The 20,313-nt window shown below is 37.9% G+C and overlaps 1 protein-coding gene across 3 annotated transcripts in view; it reads right to left on the bottom strand.

The window, feature by feature from the left end:
- PLA2G4A (phospholipase A2 group IVA) overlaps nt 1–20,313 on the bottom strand; it is a 166,758-nt gene that overhangs the window by 48,765 nt on the left and 97,680 nt on the right. For all 3 annotated transcript variants that reach the window (XM_043569009.1, XM_043569010.1, XM_043569011.1), the window contains 2 exons: nt 9,623–9,759; nt 1,760–1,982 (listed from right to left, as the gene is read on the bottom strand). In XM_043569009.1, the coding sequence (XP_043424944.1) occupies nt 1,760–1,982; nt 9,623–9,759 (360 nt within the window). The remainder of the gene's footprint in view (nt 1–1,759; nt 1,983–9,622; nt 9,760–20,313) is intronic.

Raw genomic sequence — 20,313 nt, forward strand, 5'->3', positions numbered from 1 at the left:
TTTAACAGTCTCTTATGCTTTCGCTCTCTCCCACTCTAACCTCTTTTTTTTTTCCTTCCCCTCCCCCATGGGTTCCTGTTAAGTTTCTCAGGATCCACATAAGAGTGAAACCATATGGTATCTGTCTTTCTCTGTATGGCTTATTTCACTTAGCATCACACTCTCCAGTTCCATCCACGTTGCTACAAAAGGCCATATTTCACTTTTTCTCATTTCCACGTAGTACTCCATTGTGTATATAAACCACAATTTCTTTATCCATTCATCAGTTGATGGACATTTAGGCTCTTTCCATAATTTGGCTATTGTTGAGAGTGCTGCTATGAACATTGGGGTACAAGTGCCACTATGCATCAGTACTCCTGTATCCCTTGGATAAATTCCTAGCAGTGCTATTGCTGGGTCATAGGGAATGAGTGGGTCAACCAAGCAATTAGAGAAGAAATTAAAAAATATATGGAAACAAACGAAAATGAAAATACAACAATCCAAACGCTTTGGGATGCAGCGAAGGCAGTCCTGAGAAGAAAATACATTGCAATCCAGGCCTATCTCAAGAAACAAGAAAAATCCCAAATACAAAATCTAACAGCACACCTAAAGGAACTAGAAGCAGAACATCAAAGACAGCCTAAACCCAGCAGAAGAAGAGAAATAATAAAGATCAGAGCAGAAATAAACAATATAGAATCTAAAAAAACTGTAGAGCAGATCAACGAAACCAAGAGTTGGTTTTTTGAAAAAATAAACAAAATTGACAAACCTCTAGCCAGGCTTCTCAAAAAGAAAAGGGAGATGACCCAAATAGATAAAATCATGAATGAAAATGGAATTATTACAACCAACCCCTCAGAGATACAAACAATTATCAGGGAATACTATGAAAAATTATATGCCAACAAACTGGAAAACCTGGAAGAAATGGACAAATTCCTGAACACCCACACGCTTCCAAAACTCAATCAGGAGGAAATAGAAAGCTTGAACAGACCCATAACCAGCGAAGAAATTGAATCGGTTATCAAAAATCTCCCAACAAATAAGAGTTCAGGACCAGATGGCTTCCCAGGGGAGTTCTACCAGACATTTAAAGCACAGATAATACCGTAACTCTTTTAAAGATTATGGCTACATTTGAACTGAAGAAGAACTTGGCAGCTACGAAGCCCAGAAAGCAGTTGGACCCCAGATTCCCTGGCACAGACTCTGTCTCCCACACTTTATCTTCAGATGAAATGTCACACTGTAGTCATGTGTCAAATAGGCTTGCTCCATGTGACTTATTCCCTTTTCTGGCTTTCTTTAGGGAACCTCCGTTTTTCCTCTACCACTAAAATACTACTTGTATTCCTCCCTTTATTTAAAAAGACTGCCATTGGGGTGTGGAGGAGTGGACAGTAAGAGGTCAAAATGTGTATTGAAGAATACAAAAGTACTTCTCTATACATCAAAACTGATACACAGAAAGAATTAGTAAGCACTAGTTGGAAATGTAGAAGTGTTATGTCTGGCAGGACAATGCGTACTCAGGACACATTGTTGATAGAATCAGTTGAGTCAAGTGACTTTTATAAAATGTTATATGGAAATGATGAATCACTGGGTTCTACTCCTGAAACCAGTACTACACTGTATGTTAACTAACTTGAATTTAAATAAATTAAAAGAAAGACCAAATGCATCATTTTGTTTTATTAAAACATTATGATATACATGGCCGATTTGTATTAAAAGGATTGCAGTTTGAGCCATAGCTTACATTGTGAATTAGTGTTTCTCCAATTAACATCCCAAAGATGTCAGTAAAGGTGACAGGTTGCCCAGAGCTTTTCTTCTTCCATAGAGACTCAATGTATCTCTTAACTTTCTGTGGTGTGAGAAGTAAAAGGGGGTTGTGGCTAACATTTTTCATTAGCTCTTCATTAATCTCCTCTGGCCCTTTCTCTGGAAAATCGGGGTGAGAATATAAGGTTGACATGTACCTGTAAAGAAGACAAAAGATGATTAGTAATGAGAAAGGACGTCACATAGTAGTCTCCAAAGAAGGCAGGTGCTCTCTGTCATAAGAAAAATAAAGAATGTTAGGGGCGCCTGGGTGGCGTAGTCGGTTAAGCGTCCGACTTCAGCCAGGTCACGATCTCGTGGTCCGTGAGTTCGAGCCCCACGTCGGGCTCTGGGCTGATGGCTCAGAGCCTGGAGCCTGTTTCCGATTCTGTGTCTCCCTCTCTCTCTGCCCCTCCCCCGTTCATGCTCTGTTTCTCTCTGTCCCAAAAATAAATTAAAAACGTTGAAAAAAAATTAAAAAAAAAAAAAGAAAAATAAAGAATGTTAGAAATGGTTGGTTAACTTAATTGTCTGATTAAAGATATTAATCCATTTAAGGAAAGAATGTATCAATCAGAAAGGAGCTGGTCCACAACAAAGGCAAAGTAAAAGAGAGGTCTCAAAGGAAATAGTGGACTTCCCAAGCCCAGTCCAGAGGAGAGGATGCCCTAGTGGGCTTACTGGCTGTCCACCGTCTAGCCTCTGGGAATGGGTAATTCCTATTAGATTATCAGAGACTGATGAACACAACACATTTAAGTCATGTAAATAAACTTACTTGTCTGGATATAATACCAGTCAAGTAATCTGATAATTTGACTTTCCATAATGATTAACTATAGGTAGGAAATGTGCTGTCTAAACTATTGTGAATGCCTAATTCTCCTAACAAATGTATTTTTGTTTTTATTTTGCCCATTGCCAACTGGGTAGAATCCCGAGTCTTGCCAATTGTAGGTCTCAGAATTTCTGGGCATCCAAATCTGATTGTGATATCCTGGAGAGAAAGAAGTCTTCAAGGTAAATGTTTTCTTATGGACATTCTTGGCCACCAGCCATTTGGCCACTTCTAGTAATACTGGAAATCAGTTGGTATTTGATATTTAGACAATAAACATTCAGTTACCACCCTCCTTCCTGTGCACCAATATCTCTAGTATTGTAGCTCTCCGTACTGAACATTAAGTATGACTTTACTTATCTGTCTCCCTTAGTCTTGTGATCTCTTGCTGGGAAAACTTTGTTTATTCATCTTCTCTAGTTCAATGACTAGCAAATGCCGAGCACATGGAAAGCACAGTTTTTGAACTACCGAACTGAGAAAACAAAATAATGAAAGAAATATATACTCCACCCCTTCATCCAACCAAAGAGAAAACAGGGCATAGTTTAATCTCCTGTTTCCTTGACATTCAAATAGAAATGCCTACTATAATGGTTTATCTTTCCTTAAGGGAGGGGAGAAACCTGACCCTTACTGGGTCCCTGCCCTTCCTGAAGCCTGGGCTGGTTAACTATACATAAGCTATTGCCTTGAAGACCTGAAATGCTTTCAATTCTTCTATTTTAAAGATGAGGAAAGAGAGGATTGATGAATTTAAATAAATGTTCACAGTTCCCCAATTAATAACAGAATGAGAATTTAAAATGTGTTTTCTCCCCTGATAGGCTTATTAAATCTCTTAAATAAGATTTCAGTTCTTAGAGACCAAACTACTTCCATTTCACATGAAATTAGAATTTCTATTGGATTCAGAGTTCTTTGGAGACAAGTTGAGAATAATTATAAGTTAACAAATGGAGAGTGATGAGAGACCTTTTAACGTTTATTCATTTTTTGAGAGACAGAGACAGAGCATGAGTCGGGGAGGGGCGGAGAGAGAGGGAGACACAGAATCCGAAGCAGGCTCCAGGCTCTGAACCAACAGCACAGAGCCCGATGCGGGGTTTGAACTCGCAGACTGGGAGATCATGACCTGAGCCGAAGTCGGACGTTTAATTGACTGAGCCACCCAGGCGCTCCTCCCACAAAAAAATTTTTTTAAATAAAAATCCTTGGGGCGCCTGGGTGGCTCAGTTGGTTAAGTGTCCAACTTTTAACTTCAGCTCAGGTCATGATCTCACAGTTTATGGGATCAAGCCCCGTGTCAGGCTCTGCGCTGACAGGACAGAGCCTACTTGGGATTCTCTCTCTCCCTCTGCCTCTCCTGTGTGCACATGTGTACTTTCTCTCTCTCTCAAAATAACATAAACTTAATAATAAATAGATAAAAACAAATAAGAATTCTTAAAAGATCTTTATTACATAAATTGGATTCCTAAAATTCCCCCCAAACATGTGATAAAGATAAATAAAAAAGACTTACTCCAGACTCAAGCCTGGGATAATTACCAAATATCTATAAAAAATACAGCTTAGAGTACTTGAGAGATACTAGGGTCTATCTACTCCTGTAGTTATTCTAAGGTCTATCACATGACTCATCAAAATCAATAAACACCTGGTTTTCTGGACCTCATCCTACTTTTCAATAATTGCATGCATTGATGGAATGCATTGGTTTGTATTTAAGAACATAATAAAAATAGGAAAATAAAACATCTTTTGGTGCCTCTAACTGGTTGACTCTGGAACTATCCAGAATATGCTTCATTCTTTATGGGAACACTAAGAACTTCTTTACTGGTTTTATTAACAAGAATAATTTCTACCTCCATGGACAATTGGTTTGCCCTTAGCTTTTTAAAAATTATATTATGTAATTGGATTTTACATAGTTCAATTTTGCCTTGGACTTTAGAAAGCTTAAACTCAAGCCTATGTTTTCAGAGCTATAGGTTATAGAATGAATTTTTAATTGAATTTCTAGTTATATATTTACTTACCTTTTTTCACTTCTATCCTTATTGTATGCAACCCAGTTTTACTTTATAAGATACATTAAATCCTTTCCTTAATGAAGCAGGGTAAAAATAAAGGACCAAACACTTAATGTCAGTAGAGAACAATTTAGCCTCAGAATAATCTTTTCAAAAGACAGATAAAAAGGAAATAATATGATCATTCTGCTGTTGGAAGTTGTCATTTCCAACTATTCAGCAGAAAGATGTAATTACTCAAATCTGAAATAACATTATTTAAGACTTCCCTTCTCCATCTCTACTTAGCTGGTCTTTAAATGAATCAACTTATGATTCTAGTAAGTACCTTTGCCCCATGAATTGTTCCCAGCAAGATCTGAAGGCCCTTCCCTTCCCTTCCCTTCCCTTCCCTTCCCTTCCCTTCTCCTCAATGTTAGCCATTGGCTCTAGATCAAGAAAGTCCTTCCTCTGGGGTTTGAGGATTGCTCAGAAGCTAGGACTTGTGCCACAGTTTCAGAGGTAGATTTTTTTAAATGGCCAAAAAGTATACAGATGTCAGCCCAATTCTCTCTGTTCCATGTAGGAAGGTTGTAGTCCATTTCTTTTCTCTAAATGCTGAAGGAAACTCATTCACTTGAGGGAATTTTTCTCTCCCCCTTTCCCTCTCTGATTCTTTCCCTACTATGAAGCACTTGGTTTGAGGATACAAGCCCTAGCCAAAGACAAAAAGACCTAGATACCTCAGCCTTTGGCACTGGGTTAATGTTCTCTGCTTGTTCAGCATTTATTTTTTAGAATTCATGAGTGTGAATTGGACAGACTCTTCATGATGTCATCATGGTGACATGCAAGACCTGAGTTTTAGCTTTGGTGATGCTAAAGATGGAGGGGTAGGCAATGGCCAGTTTTCTTTAAATAGCTGTCTTTGTTTCCTTGGTTGCACCAAGGCAGGATTCACTGTTACTAGTTTCTGTGGACATGCTACCATCTAAAGCACACAAACATCACCCCAGTTTGCAACTCTATAGTTAAGTCTTAATTTTCATCTCTTTACTAATATGTGATTCCCAATTATACCAATCAAATTTCTGAAACTAAGTGACTTAGACATAGCAGGGCCTCTACAAATAGTTAATTAATGAATGGAAGGATCCTCAACTTATTTCTCTATAAATCTGAAGATATTGGCCTCTAATTTTTCAACATATTTATATGATGGAACACATCATTCCCTCCATACGAATGCATTTTAGGCTAGGTGTGAAATTCTAATACCTAAATCATGTCAAAACTGCACAAGGAATTCTCAGTGCAGTTTCTTCCTCCAGATAGCCTGGCCAATGTTTTAAAATATCAGTGCCTGGCCCCCAAGGACTTGCCAAATCAGAATCCTTAGGGGTAAACATATAGAATTTCTATGCTTAAAAAAGTGTCAAAAGCAAGTCTCAAAAGTACTAAAATTCGGAATGGCTTGAGAAGACCCTTGACATTTGTGAAGCAAATAGCCTGAAACCCTAAAGCAATCTCTAGATTAATTTTCCCCTCAAAAGGCAGTTACTTATGCAAATCTTCATTTAGTCATTCAGTGTGTGATAAACTGGAGAGATTCATTAAGCGAACAAGCCAAGCACAGTCACCACCCCAAACAACATATTTTTCTCTAACTTACACCTTGATCTTTTAGACTATCACCTCTTATCTGACAACATCCCCTAAAATTGTTTCATTGTTCAATGCTGCTGGAAGTCTTCAGACTCCTGAACTGAAAGTTCTCCTTCTTGAATTCCGTTTGGGTCACTTTAATGGACTGAGCCCCACTGCTATCTTTGCAGAGCTACTCTGATTTGTCTTTAGATGGCAAGGTCATACAAGCGTGGCAGTCAAGAGCCCACAGCCCCTTATCATTCTGCAGATGAAGCTGTACTGGGGAAGAGAGTTGTGCCAACTGGTTGGCTAACATTTATATGTAATGAATAGCACAGTATCATCCCAAAATAATTTCAGAAATAATTACCATAAGGGTAGTAGCAATTACAAGGGAAGCCTTTGTCCTACATAAAATTCTCTTTTGTGATCACAGAAACCTTTTTGGGAGGTCCAGGGCTTCTCCAAATATTTCCGTATTACCTCATTTGTGCCAAGTAATGGTCATGTGTCAGCAGAATATAAAAACTTACACAACTCAAGAGTGTAATTTGTTTATCCAAGTCTTTCCGAATTCCTTCCTTTGAACTTTTTACCTTCTTGCCTATACTGTTCAAGAGAAAATGAACATGCACCATCCTGACCACCTTTTCTTCTGTTCAGGAAGTATCTCTTCTCTCCACAATGAACAGCTTTCACTTGTGCTTCTTCTCTTGTCCCATCCTGTCTCTGTCTGAATCTTTTTCTATCCACAAACCACCTATTTCTTTACCTTCCATCTATCCTTTTACATTATTTCCTTTACTTCAGACTTCTACAAAAATATCCAAGTCCCTGAAATTCTGAAAATAAAACAAAACCAAAACCCTTCCCCAAGTTCCTATATTCCCCTTCTTGAAATACAGCACCTGAAAGGTTTACCTCCCCACCTTTCTTCATCTTCTATTCACTTCTTACTTGCAATTTCAAGATCAAGAGTTTTCTTTATTTCCTTTAGTGATTTTTGCTAAAACCACTAAAGATTTCCAAACCCAGTTCTAAGCTAAGCTTCTCACCCATGTTTCACTCTATTAAAAGACCCACTATTTCTTGAAGTACTCTCCACCCTTGACCTCTGGGTCATTTTTTATGTGATGCTCTTCTCTGACAGCTACTTTGCATTGTCCATTAGGGATTTCCTTCCCTTTTTGGTCCATTAGCTTTCGGGGTGTTCTAGAGTCCCATGAACTAAATTATTGGTAGTAATAGCTGAAGTGGTAGAAATTGATGAAATTACCAAGGGGGTGGGGTGTAGATATAACAGAACAAAAAGGAGGTCTCCTCACATTAAGGAGAAAAGCAGTGAAAGTAGTAAAGACAGTATGGAGGGCAGAGCAATAAGAGAGGATGAAATAAAAACAAAAAGGCATAGTAGGAGGGATTTGTAAGAGGGACAGCTAATGTGTGAAATGTCCCAACTGCCAACCTCATCCTCCCTGGCTCCCCTAAAAAGTCAAGGAGAAAAAGAATTTCAAGACACCATTATATTTGAAAATTAGGTGCTTTCAGGTGAAAATCAATTGTAAGGATTTTAGGAGTGAGTGTCCTTTAAGGAAACAGAATAAATTAGTGAAGGCTAATCTTGAGGAATTTAGACAATTTTTTTGTATGTAGAAATTTTTGTATATAGAAATGCACGGTCTGTAAATGTTTAAATGATTGGCCTGTAACATTTAAAATTCTCTTAATTACATTTTGCAGGACTTGTTTTTCGAATCCCGACAGAATATAAGATGTTGCCCAAAGTTGCCCCAAATCCATAACCAACTCAATGACTGCAGCTCTATTTAAGCCTAAACATGCATTATTATACCCTCAAATCAGCACCCCAAATCACACCGGCTCTGTCTTTACTAGCTGAGTCTAAGAAAGTAAGCTTCCTGTAATGTGTCAGTCAGGGATGGACCACAGGGATCTAACAAATATTGAATTCAGAGAAAGAAAGCCATTCAAAGAGTAATAACAAAATGCTTGAGTAGGCAAATTAATCTAAGGGTCCAAGTTTTTCCATCATATTACTCATTAAACAGGCAGATGCCTGTTCTTTCCTTCAAGGGAAAGAATAATGATGGGCTACACCCTTTTTTCAAAAGAGATAAATCATTTTGAGGGTACATACAAAGAAGGTGGCAACCATAATTCTAAGTTTTTGTTTCTTAGCTAAAGAATCTGATTCAAAATATTTAAGAAACTATAGACTCTTTATAGGTGAATCTCTATGTAGAATCTATACCTGTCCAATAGAAGGTTATGGTTTAATTCAAAGAATGCTAGAACAGAGGATCAAAAGCCTGACTTTACATGCTGGTTCAAATCACTTGGCTTCTGAGTCAAATTTTCTTTAGTTGAAAAATGAAAAAACTCAGATCCATCTCACAGGATGAGAAGGTACAGAAATTTTAGAGTGCTAGACATATTTAGTATAGTATTATAATAGATGAACTTTACTATGGCTGCATGATTAAAAAGCCTTGTAAGTCAAAGTCAGACATTTTGTAATAAGGTGACACTCATAGTTGAGACATCTGGGGAAGAACTAATATTTGATTTTCAATGTGCTTCTATGAGTTAGGCAAACCAAAAAGTACACAGTAGAGTCTTTGAACATGTTTCATACACGTTTGTGAAAAGTCAAATCTACAGTGCACAAATATTATACATGCAGATGTTTTCTGTTTCTATCCAGATTTAGCTGCGCATAAATACATTTAAAGGATTAATTTCACAATTATATGCAAATCAGTGAAACTTATTGCATTTCTGCATTCAAAAGTTGTTTTTCTTCTTTTATATACTAAGGTATCTTGAATTTCATTCTATTTGCCCTAGAGAAGAAAATGAATACCCAGTGAATCATGGAGACTTAGACATGATTGCTGAAAGATTACAAATCAGAAAATTATAGGAAGATTAAATTAATTACGGGTGGAGTATGTTATTCCACCTCTGTGATATTTATATAGAATTTCAATTGATCTATTTTTAAATTTTACATTTAACTGCATTTTAAGTTACAAACAGGCTTAAAGGGAGTAAATTTATGACAAGAGTCATCATTATGTATGAATTTGCCGTAAAAAAAATGTTTTTAAGAAGCAAATTATTCAATGAAGCTGCAATACTTCAGTAACATGAAGTTAAGGTTAATTTTCTAATTACCTAATTTTCTAATTTTCTAATATACCTCTAATTTGAGGTAGATAAATGCAAAACATTTAGCATGATATAACTAAGATTTAAAATGCATACTAACCATGTGGAGCCAGAAAGGCCAGCAACGTAAGTAGCACAGTCCAAAATTCCTGATTCATATAGTGCCTTCATCACACCAGAGAATCCGACCATGGCTCGGAACCCTCCACCTGAGCCCAGTATGGCCACCACAGGCACCTGGGATGATGAAACAAAGAGATCATTTGTGAAGCCATAAAATACATTTCTGTTTTGTTTCAACTTTTATGTTATATGTTCTACATTTGGTAATCAGGAACTATAAATTCCATCATACCTTAATAATGACTAATTTTTAAAAAGGAAAATGTTTCATATAAGACAATCAAGAATTAATGTCTCTTAGAAGGCAGACATTGCTAAAACACCAACTAACTCTATTTAAAAATAACGACAACCATAACTCCCTATATTTACTTGACCCTTTGCAGTTTTTGGCTTGCTTTCGGGTGCATTTTTTTTATCCTCTCAAAAATCCTGTAAGGTGAACAAAAAAGTCTTTGCTTATTCTGCAGATGGAAGTTCTACAATGGTGATATTACTTGCATAAGGCCTATTAACTGGTAACTTCTAGTTAAGTAAGCACTGTGCCCTCTTGGCGCATAATTCTTACTACTCCTTTATGCGGACTCATTTCAAAATACATGCTATTATTCAAGCAATTAAAAAAGAATGTGACAAGACCTAAAAATCTTATTTACTCTTTAATCTATTAAATAAATCTCATTGAGCAGTCTCTATCTTTCAGTCATCACAGGTGGATCTGGGGAATATAGTTTATTCAAGTGAGGCAGAAACATAATAATAATTATGACAATAGTACGAATAGGGACAGATGACATCTGTTGAGCAATTACTATCTGATAGGAACTGTTCTAAGTATTTCATAGAAATTATCTCATTTGATTACCACAAAATCCACATGAAGATTTTACAGGTTTATAGGATTTTATGCTCTTTTATAGGTGAGCAACCAAGGTACTTGGAAGCAAGACCTCGAAAACTTGTTCTGGGTCATGCAACTAATAAATCGCAGTCAGGAGTCAAACCCCAGGTTCCTACATTGGGGTTCATGCTAACATGCCTTACTAAAATAAAGTGCTACAGGTTGGGAGTACGTGAGGTCCAGAAAGTGTGGTGAATTCCAATCAGAGAAACTGAAATGGTAGAGAGAGCTTCATAAATAAAAAAAGAAACCGGTTCTTAATTTTAAAGATGCACAGTTATTCAACAGGGAGGGACGAGGGCAGGGAAGGAGGCCGGTCTGGAAATGGAAGCAGCATGAGTCAACCAAGAGTTTTCCCAGTAGAGAAGCAAAGGCTGTCTGCAACATGACTAAAACACAAGTGTTTGTTTGGAGAGGGAGAGATTGTCATTTTCTTTGTGGTCCTCAACCATTATTGCTTAAGAGAGCTGGTGGTTTCTCTCTCGACTCTAGGGAACAGCTCTTAAAGTGTACACAGCTCTCAGGGTGTCCACAAGGTCAAAACTATTTTCATGATAGCAGTAAGAGGTCATTTGCCTTTTTTTGTTCTCATTACTTCACGAGTGTGTGATGGAGTTTTTCAAGAAATTACAGGATGTGTGATATAGCAACAGATTGGATTCAAAAGCAGATAAGAGAAACCAGCTGTTTTCTGTTAAGTCAAACAACAAAGATAATTGTAAAAATGGATCTCATTTTTTTTGGTTCTTGAAAATTTGATTATTTTCATAAAATGTTATTTATATTAACATGACATCAACATATTTAAAAATTTTTAATGTTTTTATTTACTTTTGAGCGAGACAGAGACAGAATTTGAGTGGGTTAGGGGCAGAGAGAGAGGGAGACATGGAATCTGAAGCAGGCTCCAGGCTCTGAGCTGTCAGCACAAAGCCCGACGCGGTGCTCGAACTCACGAGCTGTGAGATCATGACCTGAGCTGAAGTCAGACGCTCAACCGACTGAGCCACCCAGGTGCCCCAACATCAATGTATTTAAAATAAATACACATTTAAATAAGTTTTCTCAGTTTCAGTTTTTAATATGGTAAATATCCATAGAGATAACCCACATAAATAAAATCTTTTAGAAGTTTATGATATTTTTTAAGAGTATAATGAATTTCTGAGACCAAAATGGTTAATAACAACTGCTTAAGACTATCAGGCACATGGTGAGTACAATCCAACATCTTCCAGTAAAATTTAGAGTCTTTTGAGGACAAGACAGTGGGAAGAACAGACAAAGGCATAGGGAGTGGATGGAGGGAAATATTTACTGGACGGACAGAGGATGATGTGGAGGCATTGTGAGATTGCCAGGGAGAAGAGGTGTCTTTTGTTTGACATTGTTTCTCAGTGATGACAATTATCAAAGAAGAAGTTAGAGACAGAAGACTGAGCAGTTCATGGAGCAAAGATATTAGATCATGGAGCAATTCAAGGCTTTAGAAGAAACAAAGTGAAGAAAGAAGCCCCCATGGGTAGCAGAGCAGAACCTGAACTGTGTGGGGATGCTCTGACTGGAGTTAAATAAAAATTTCCTACTGTTATCAGGTTTTCCTTTCTACATATGTGACAAAGTCTCATTTGCAAAATCAACGTCCAAATCATGGAGCGCATGTGCAGAGATGAGCTCAAGTATTTTCAGCAGTTCCATCTTATCTGTAATAGTCATGGTATCCTCTTCTTCTGAGGTGCGAATGGCAAACAGTTCCTCCTTTCTTCTACCCCCTAAAGCGAAGCTTGTGAGGAGAGAAACAGAATCAAGGTACATTTACAAGGAGAAGCTGGTGACTGATCTGACGTTAGGCACAAAAGAGGAAGGAGTGTGGTCAGACTGTTAGTGTTTCTAGCTTTGCTCCCAGCAGATGATGCGGCCATTGCCCAGGAGAAGAACCCCCGGGGCAGGGGGGCAGCTGCAGGGGAAATACTGCACTCAATCTCAGAAATGCAAAATACACAACACGGATGCATCGTGTTCCAATCACTTGGATTCTGATCCTTGGGTATTCATTGACCAATGTGAGATATATATATATATATATATATATATATATATATATATATCACACATATATATATGGAACTATTATTTTAGAACTAGAAGGACCAAAAGTCTATCAAACTCTTATATATGGAAAGGGAAGTCTTAGCGGAGATAGGACAGTGAAGAGCCCGACACCTAGGACTAATTTCCTCATCCAAGGCTTTGTCTAATACCAAGTGGTCCCAACCTGGAAGACCCTAGGCATCCTAATTAGATGCAGTTTGGGGACCTCACTGATGAAAACGCATTCCACCAGCACAATGGAGCAATTTAAATGGCTTTGAACCTGTGTATGTTTAGATACACAGAATGTTCTCAAACATAAATGTTTAAATTGTCAATAAAGTAAAATACATAAACTCTTAAAAACTGATCTGGAGGGGAAGGAAAGCTAAGATAGAAAACAGAAGTGGTTTATAAAGTGGGTGAGTGGAGCACAGTACAGTGTAGTTGTAAACAGGCCAGCTAAGAAGTTAGAAGGAGGAGGGATTTGAATTAGGCCTTGAGAGAAGAGTTGAGTTTATAGGCAATGTAGTAATAATAGTGAACATTTATTGTTGCCATGTGCCAAGCACTGAGCCTAAGATCAGGCCAAGATATTCACTCTCTCTCTCAAAAAACAAATACACATGTTATTTTTATTAAAAAAAATTTTTTTTTCCACGTTTTTATTTATTTCTGGGACAGAGAGAGACAGAGCATGAACGGGGGAGGGGCAGAGAGAGAGGGAGACACAGAATCGGAAACAGGCTCCAGGCTCCGAGCCATCAGCCCAGAGCCTGACGCGGGGCTCGAACTCCCGGACCGCGAGATCGTGACCTGGCTGAAGTCGGACGCTTAACCGACTGCGCCACCCAGGCGCCCCAACACATGTTATTTTTAATAATAACATTAAACCTATACAAATCAGATAGTTTAGAGAAAGAAAACCCTTAGTAACGGAGTACACTGTTCAACATAGAACATACAAACTGTATTGTTTGGAGTCAGATTTAATAAGAAAAGTTGGAAAATTGAACATAAGACCTTCTCCAGTCCCCAGCTGTCCTTCTTCCTAAGCCAGTAGTCCAGCATAAGTTATAGATGCCTATTTTATATTGTTAGGAATTTTCTGGAAATAGCCACTTGCTCTGGAATTCGTTGTTGTATAACCCATTGTTTTCATTATTGCTTTATAGTAAGTTCTTAAAGAGAGTTTTCACATAAGATTTTTAAGTCTGATATCTGAGCTGCTATCAGGTAAAAAAATGTCAGATGTTTGCACATAAAAATTGAATAATCACATGATGGAAAGACTATGAAGATTATAATTACCATCCTCATTTATTACATATGAATCAATCTGTTTTTATGTCTACCATTTAATTTTCATAACTCTATGAGGTATATATTTTCACCTACATTTTAAAGATAAAGTAATTGAAACACAAAGAAGTTCATTTATCCATTATCATAAAGCTAGAAAGTAATGTCCTGTGGATTCAAAGCTGGATCTGTCAGACTCCAAAGCTTTTAATTCACTATGCTCCACTGTCTCTGAAAGCTTTCCTTACAACTAGCTTTGTGACTCGAGGAAAAGAAAATCCTCTTTGAACTCTGTTTACTTCTATGTAGAAATATTGGGTACAATGAACAACCTTGAGGCTTTTTGCTACTAGTAACACTCTAGATTCTATAACTACTACAGAATATGAATTATAAAACTATAATAGTACAGGACAGGGGCGCCTGGATGGCCCAGTCAGTTAAGCATCTGACTCTTGATTTCGGGTCAGGTCGTGATTTCAAGGTTCGTGAGATTGACTTTCTCATCAGGCTCCATGCCAACAACACAGAGGCTGCTTGGGATTCTCATTCTCCCTCTCTCTCTGTCTCTCCCCACTCACACATACACACACACACACACACACACACTCTCTCTCTCTCTCAAAATAAACTTAAAAACAACCTATAAAAGTATACATTTTTATTAACTACAAAAACGGGAGATTAAACTTATCAAGAAAATACTGTGTACCTGGTATGAGCTTGGGTACTTTCATTCAATGTGTTTCATTTAACCTTTCCAGGCCTCTAAAGGAGATCAGCATTATTTCCATTTTTCAGATGAGCAATTCAGTGCACATAAATACCTTGTCCACATACAGACAGCTGTTAGGTCATAGAACCATGGTGTGAACAAAGGTGTCACTGACACGATAATTCATTCCCTTTCCTTTTACTCACTGTTCAGAAAGACAGGGCAATCTTTATTGAAAAAAACCATTTGATATTTAGCTAATTTGTATTTCAGATTCATGTGTCACTTCAGATGATGTCAGCACAACTTTACCTAACAAATGAAGGCTAACTTTTGATGTTTTAAATGTCTTGGTCATTCCAAAATAGCTTCAAAGAAAGCTGGAGAGTTATAAGATGCAGCTGTTAGACCTGGCTCAAAGTCTAAACGATTTAAACTAAAGGTTATTGAGAGTTTTGGGGTTATATTTAGACCTTATAGCATCAGAATTTGTGCATAAATGATATCAATGAATATTTCTCATACTTCTCTCATATGATTACAGGAAATGAATTTTCACTTACCAAAAATCCTGTGGTTTTGATTAAATTATTGTGATGCAGGGGCATATGGATATTATTAATTTCCTCCCTTGCAAAAGAAAACTCTAAAATGCTTAAGGATTTTTTTTTACATTTTCATAAATTTTTATGGTCTGAAAATTATACAGAGACTTTTTGCTTCCTTGGATCCCCTATTAGTCAGGGTTCTCCGAGACACAGAATCAACAAGATGTATCTATATATCTACCTCTCTAGAAAGAGATTTGTTATATAGAATTGGCTCATGAAATTAGGATGAATGGCAAGTCCAAATCTGCAGTATGGGCCAGAAGACTCCAGAACCAGCAGAGTCAATAATACAGTTCTAGGGGTGCCTGGGTCACTCAGTTGGTTAAGCATCCAACTTCAGCTCAGGTCATGATCTCACAGTTTGTGGGTTCGAGCCCTGTGTCAGGCTTTGTGCTGACAACTCACAGCCCAGAGCCTGCTTCAGATTCTGTGTCTCCCTCTCTCTCTCTCTCTCTCTCTCTGCCCCTCCTCGACTCACTCTCTGTCTCTCAAAAATAAAATAAACATTAAAAAAATTTTTAAAAATACAGTTCTAGTCTGAAGTCTGGCAGGTGGAGACCCAGGAGAGCCAATAGTGCAGATGAAGAGAAAGGCAGTCTGTTGGAGAATTCCCTCTTGCTCAGGGAGGCTGATCTTTTTGTTCTATTCAGGCCTACAAATGATTGTATACCCCCCCCCCAACATTACCCATGGCAATTTATGTACTGAAAATTCACTGATCTGAATGTTAATCTCACCTAAAATCACCCTCCAAGTTGACACATGAATTTAACCATCATAGCCCCATTTCATGTTTTAAAGAGGTAAGAGAAAAGTATGTAACCACCTCTGTGCCAAAACTATCAAGTCTTAAAAATAATGCTCAAAAATTATGAAAAACACAAAGAGAAAATTTTTTCCTTGGTAAATTATTCATTTAACAAACATTTTTCACTTGTTATTGGGAAAAAGGTGTTTTTAATACATAACTCTACTGATATTAGATAAAAATGTACTTCATTATATTTAGTAAAATATAGACTTAAAATATTTTACTTATAGTACTTTTTAATACACCTAGTCCAGTTCATTAAATGCATTTTTTAATTTCTAAGAGGGCTTATTATTTTATTGACTAGTATGAAAGAGGACTACAAATCAAAAAAGTTAAGAAGTGTTAGAATTACTTATGCCAGTTCCTCACTAGTAGTATCAAAGACAGATGGTTATAATCATTTGGATTGTTATGTGTTTGGGTTTCATTTTTGTTAGTAATTATCACTTACAAATTATCCCTTTTTCTCTTTTCACTGATAAAATCAGGCAAATAAAAAGGGAAACAAAAGCAAAAATGAACCATTGGGACCTCATTAAGACACAAAGCTTCTGCACAGTGAAGGAAACAATCAACAAAATTAAAAGGCAACTGACAGAATGGGAAAAGATATTGGCAATGAATCTGATAAAGGCTTAGTATCCAAAACCTATAAAGAACTTAACAAATTCAATACCCAAAAAACAAATAATCCAGTGAAGAAATAGGGAAAAGACATGAAGAGACACTTTTCTAAAGAAGACATCCAGATGGCAGGGTTGATGCCTGGTGGCTCATTCAGTTAAGTGTCTGACTTTGGCTCAGGTCATAATCTTGCTGTCCTTGAGTTCAAGCTCCGTGTTGGGCTCTATGCTGACAGCTCAGAGTCTAGAGCCTGTTTTGGATTCTGTGTCTCCCTCTCTCTCTGTCTTTCCCCTGTTTGTACTCTCATTCTCTCTCTGTCTCAAAAATAAATAAACACTAAATAAAAACAAAAGGGGCGCCTGGGTGGCTCAGTCGGTTGAACATTGACTTTGGCCTAGGTCATGATCTCGCAGTTCGTGAATTCAAGCCCTGCATTGGGTTCTGTGCTGACAGCTCAGAGCCTGGAGCCTGCTTCGGATTCTGTGTCTCCCTCTCTCTCTGCTCCTTTCCCACTAATGTCCTGTCTCTGTCTCTCAAAAATAAATAAACATTAAAAAAAAATTAAAAAAAGAAGACATCCAGATAACTAACAGACACATGAAAAGATGCCCAACACATTCATCATCAGGGAAATACAAATCAAAACCACAATGAAATGCCACCTCACACCTGTCGGAATGGCTAACATTAACAACTCAGGAAACAACAGATGTTGACGATGCAGAGAAAGGGGAACACCTCTGCATTGCTCGTGGGAATGCAAACTGGTGCAGCCACTCTGGAAAATAGTATGGAGGTTCCTCAAAAAACTAAAAATAGAACTACCCTACGACCCAGCAAGTGAACTACTAGGCATTTATCCATGGGATACAGACATGCTGTTTTGAAGGGACACATGCACCCCCATGTTTATAGCAGCACTATCAACAATAGCCAAATTATGGAAAGAACCCAAATGTCCACTGACTGATGAATGGATAAAGAAGATGTGATATATATATATATTTATAATGGAATATTGCTCAGTGATCAAAAAGAATGAAATCTTGCCATTTGCAACAATGTGGATGGAATTAGAATGTATTATGCTAAGTCAGTCAGAGAAAGACAAGTATCATATGATTTCATTCATATGTGGACTTTAAGAACAAAACATAGGGGAAGGGATGAAAAAATAAGATTAAAAACAGAAGGAGGCAAACCATGAGAGACTCTTGAATACAGAGAACAAACTGAGGGCTGCTGGTAGGGTGTTGGGTGGGGGGATGGGATGAATGGGTGGTGGTCATTAAGGAGGGCACTTGCTGGGATGAGCACTGGGTGTTATATGTAAGTGATGAATCACTGAATTCTACTCCTGAAACCATTATTACACTAAATGTTACTAACTTGGATTTAAATTTTAAAAAATCAGGCAAATAAAGAATGAATGTCACAAATTCCACATTATTGAAATTTGTTTCTGATTATTTATTTCTATGCCCTCTAATTTGCCCCCAATTATCTCTATGTTCTTGCCAGTTTGAAGAGAAATCTGGTATGAATATAAAATCAGAACCCATTCTTCCTCTACTTTTACTGAAAGTCAATTTTCCACAGTGCCAACCACCTCCAAACCCTCTGCCCCACAAAGCAGAGTCAAAGCACTTGAACATGCATTCCAGGAGGTAGCCAGGTCCTGGTTTTACAATCTTCAACTGACCAGTCCTATTTATAAAAGGTGCCAGAGAAGCTCTATTGAAAATTAGAGAGCCAACCCTGTAAATGTAAAGGAGGACAGAAAATGTAGCATTGATTTTTTTAAAGACTGATTATCTCCATATTAAAACTGTTAGGTTTTACACTGCTAGTTTGTACATCCTAGGTTGTTGCTGTTGTTGTTATTATTTTCATTATTATTATTTATCATTTGGATTAGAGTATAGAAGCAAAGTTGACAATTATCGAGTCTGATTAACCAGTGCATCCTCACAGTACTAGCAATGGTAGGAGCAGACATGGCTGCCCGGACTTGTGTAAATGCTAATCCCTGCAGTGTGCATTGCCTCCCCACCACCCTGTGTCCAGTACCAGCCCTCCCAAGGTGCTGCCCAGTCCATTTCTGGTCAGAAACTTGGGCAACATCTTTGTACACAAAGAGAAGGAGCTCACTGGCTTGGTTTGCTTCATGAAACGTACAAAAAATAGTGTATATGATCTCGTTTCAACGTATTCACATTTTTTTCCCCCAGCACAGCCATAATTTCACATGTAAAATTTAAAAGGTGAGTTTACGTTAAATTAAAATATATTACTGTTACTAGCATTTTGTTTTCATCGGGCCGCTGGTCCTTCAAGCCCAGTAAGCTTCCTCACATAATGCCTGATTTATAAAACAAATCACCGAAACCTGCAGCAAATCCAGCACCTGTCCCCATAGGCCTCCTCCTTCCTTGCTCCTGACACATGTGTTCTTACGTGCCTCCCCCTGAGCCTGTCTCCCCGAGAGCTCTGTGGTCTGCAGGAGTCACCTGCCTCATAGTGGACAACTCTCCTGAGTGCAGTCTGGGCCGCTTGGACATCTACTTTCTAGACCAACTTCCAGGTCTCTTATTCCTTTGGCTGTTCACATCCCACCACTACCTCAGAGGAGAAAAACTCCAACTCCACCTTGTGAGTCCCCGGAAGCTCACACCCGCTCAGTGCTCCTTTCTGGCCTCTACCCTTGGGAGTTTCACACTGTCTTCCCTGTGATACTTGCAGTCTGGGAGGGGAATAGGAATTGAGAGTACAAAGTGCTGTTGTCACCAGGAAAGGAGGAAGCAAGAGGAAGAATATTCTAGATGACAGAAACAACACAAACGAGGAATAAAAATTCTTATTGACTACTCAAGGTTGACTTCTATTACCTCCCTCAGAAACCGTTTTGCTTTTCTTCTTTCTCTGTCACCAAATGGACTCTTTTCTCTAGTCTTTCACTTCCTTTATATGACAAACTTAAGTAAGAATAGCACTCACAGAATATATTACTCAAGGTCCGTTTTGATTTTCATCAAAAGATATTTGTTTAACTTGAAAGTATCTCATAAATCGTGCCTTGGGACAAAACACTTTCTCTTTATTCTCTGATGCAGGTGAAAGTAAATTACTTTCTCTTGCTTTCCCACTATTACAGTTCCAGACTCTAGTCCCCTAACCAGCTTTGCTTTGTTATGGTCAGTTACTAGGGAACATAAAAACTAGTGAGTAGCATTTCCCTTCACAGAAGACTATAATCTGGGAACTTCATCTGACCAAGGAGTATTTTCAGACGAGAAAATTCATAAGAATGGCCTCTGAACGATCCAACTATGCCAAAAATCCCCACGTACAGAGGCTTGCAGGTCTTAGTCATAGGAAAGATCTCAGGCCTTTATTCATAAAGAAATCACACTAGTCAGAGACACTGTTCTAACAACAAGCCTGCTTATCAGATTTGAATTCCACAACAGCAAAGTTGAAAGAGAAAGGAGTGGTTTGAAGAAATTACCTCAAGGGAACACATAAGGCATGGAGAGATGGCAGCTGATTGGAAAGGAGACAGACCTGAGAACACTCAAATCCATTCAGTCAGGACGAGGAATGACCTGTC

This window comes from Prionailurus bengalensis, chromosome E4 (genome assembly GCF_016509475.1).
Source record: "Prionailurus bengalensis isolate Pbe53 chromosome E4, Fcat_Pben_1.1_paternal_pri, whole genome shotgun sequence".
NCBI classification, from domain to species: Eukaryota; Metazoa; Chordata; class Mammalia; order Carnivora; family Felidae; genus Prionailurus; species Prionailurus bengalensis.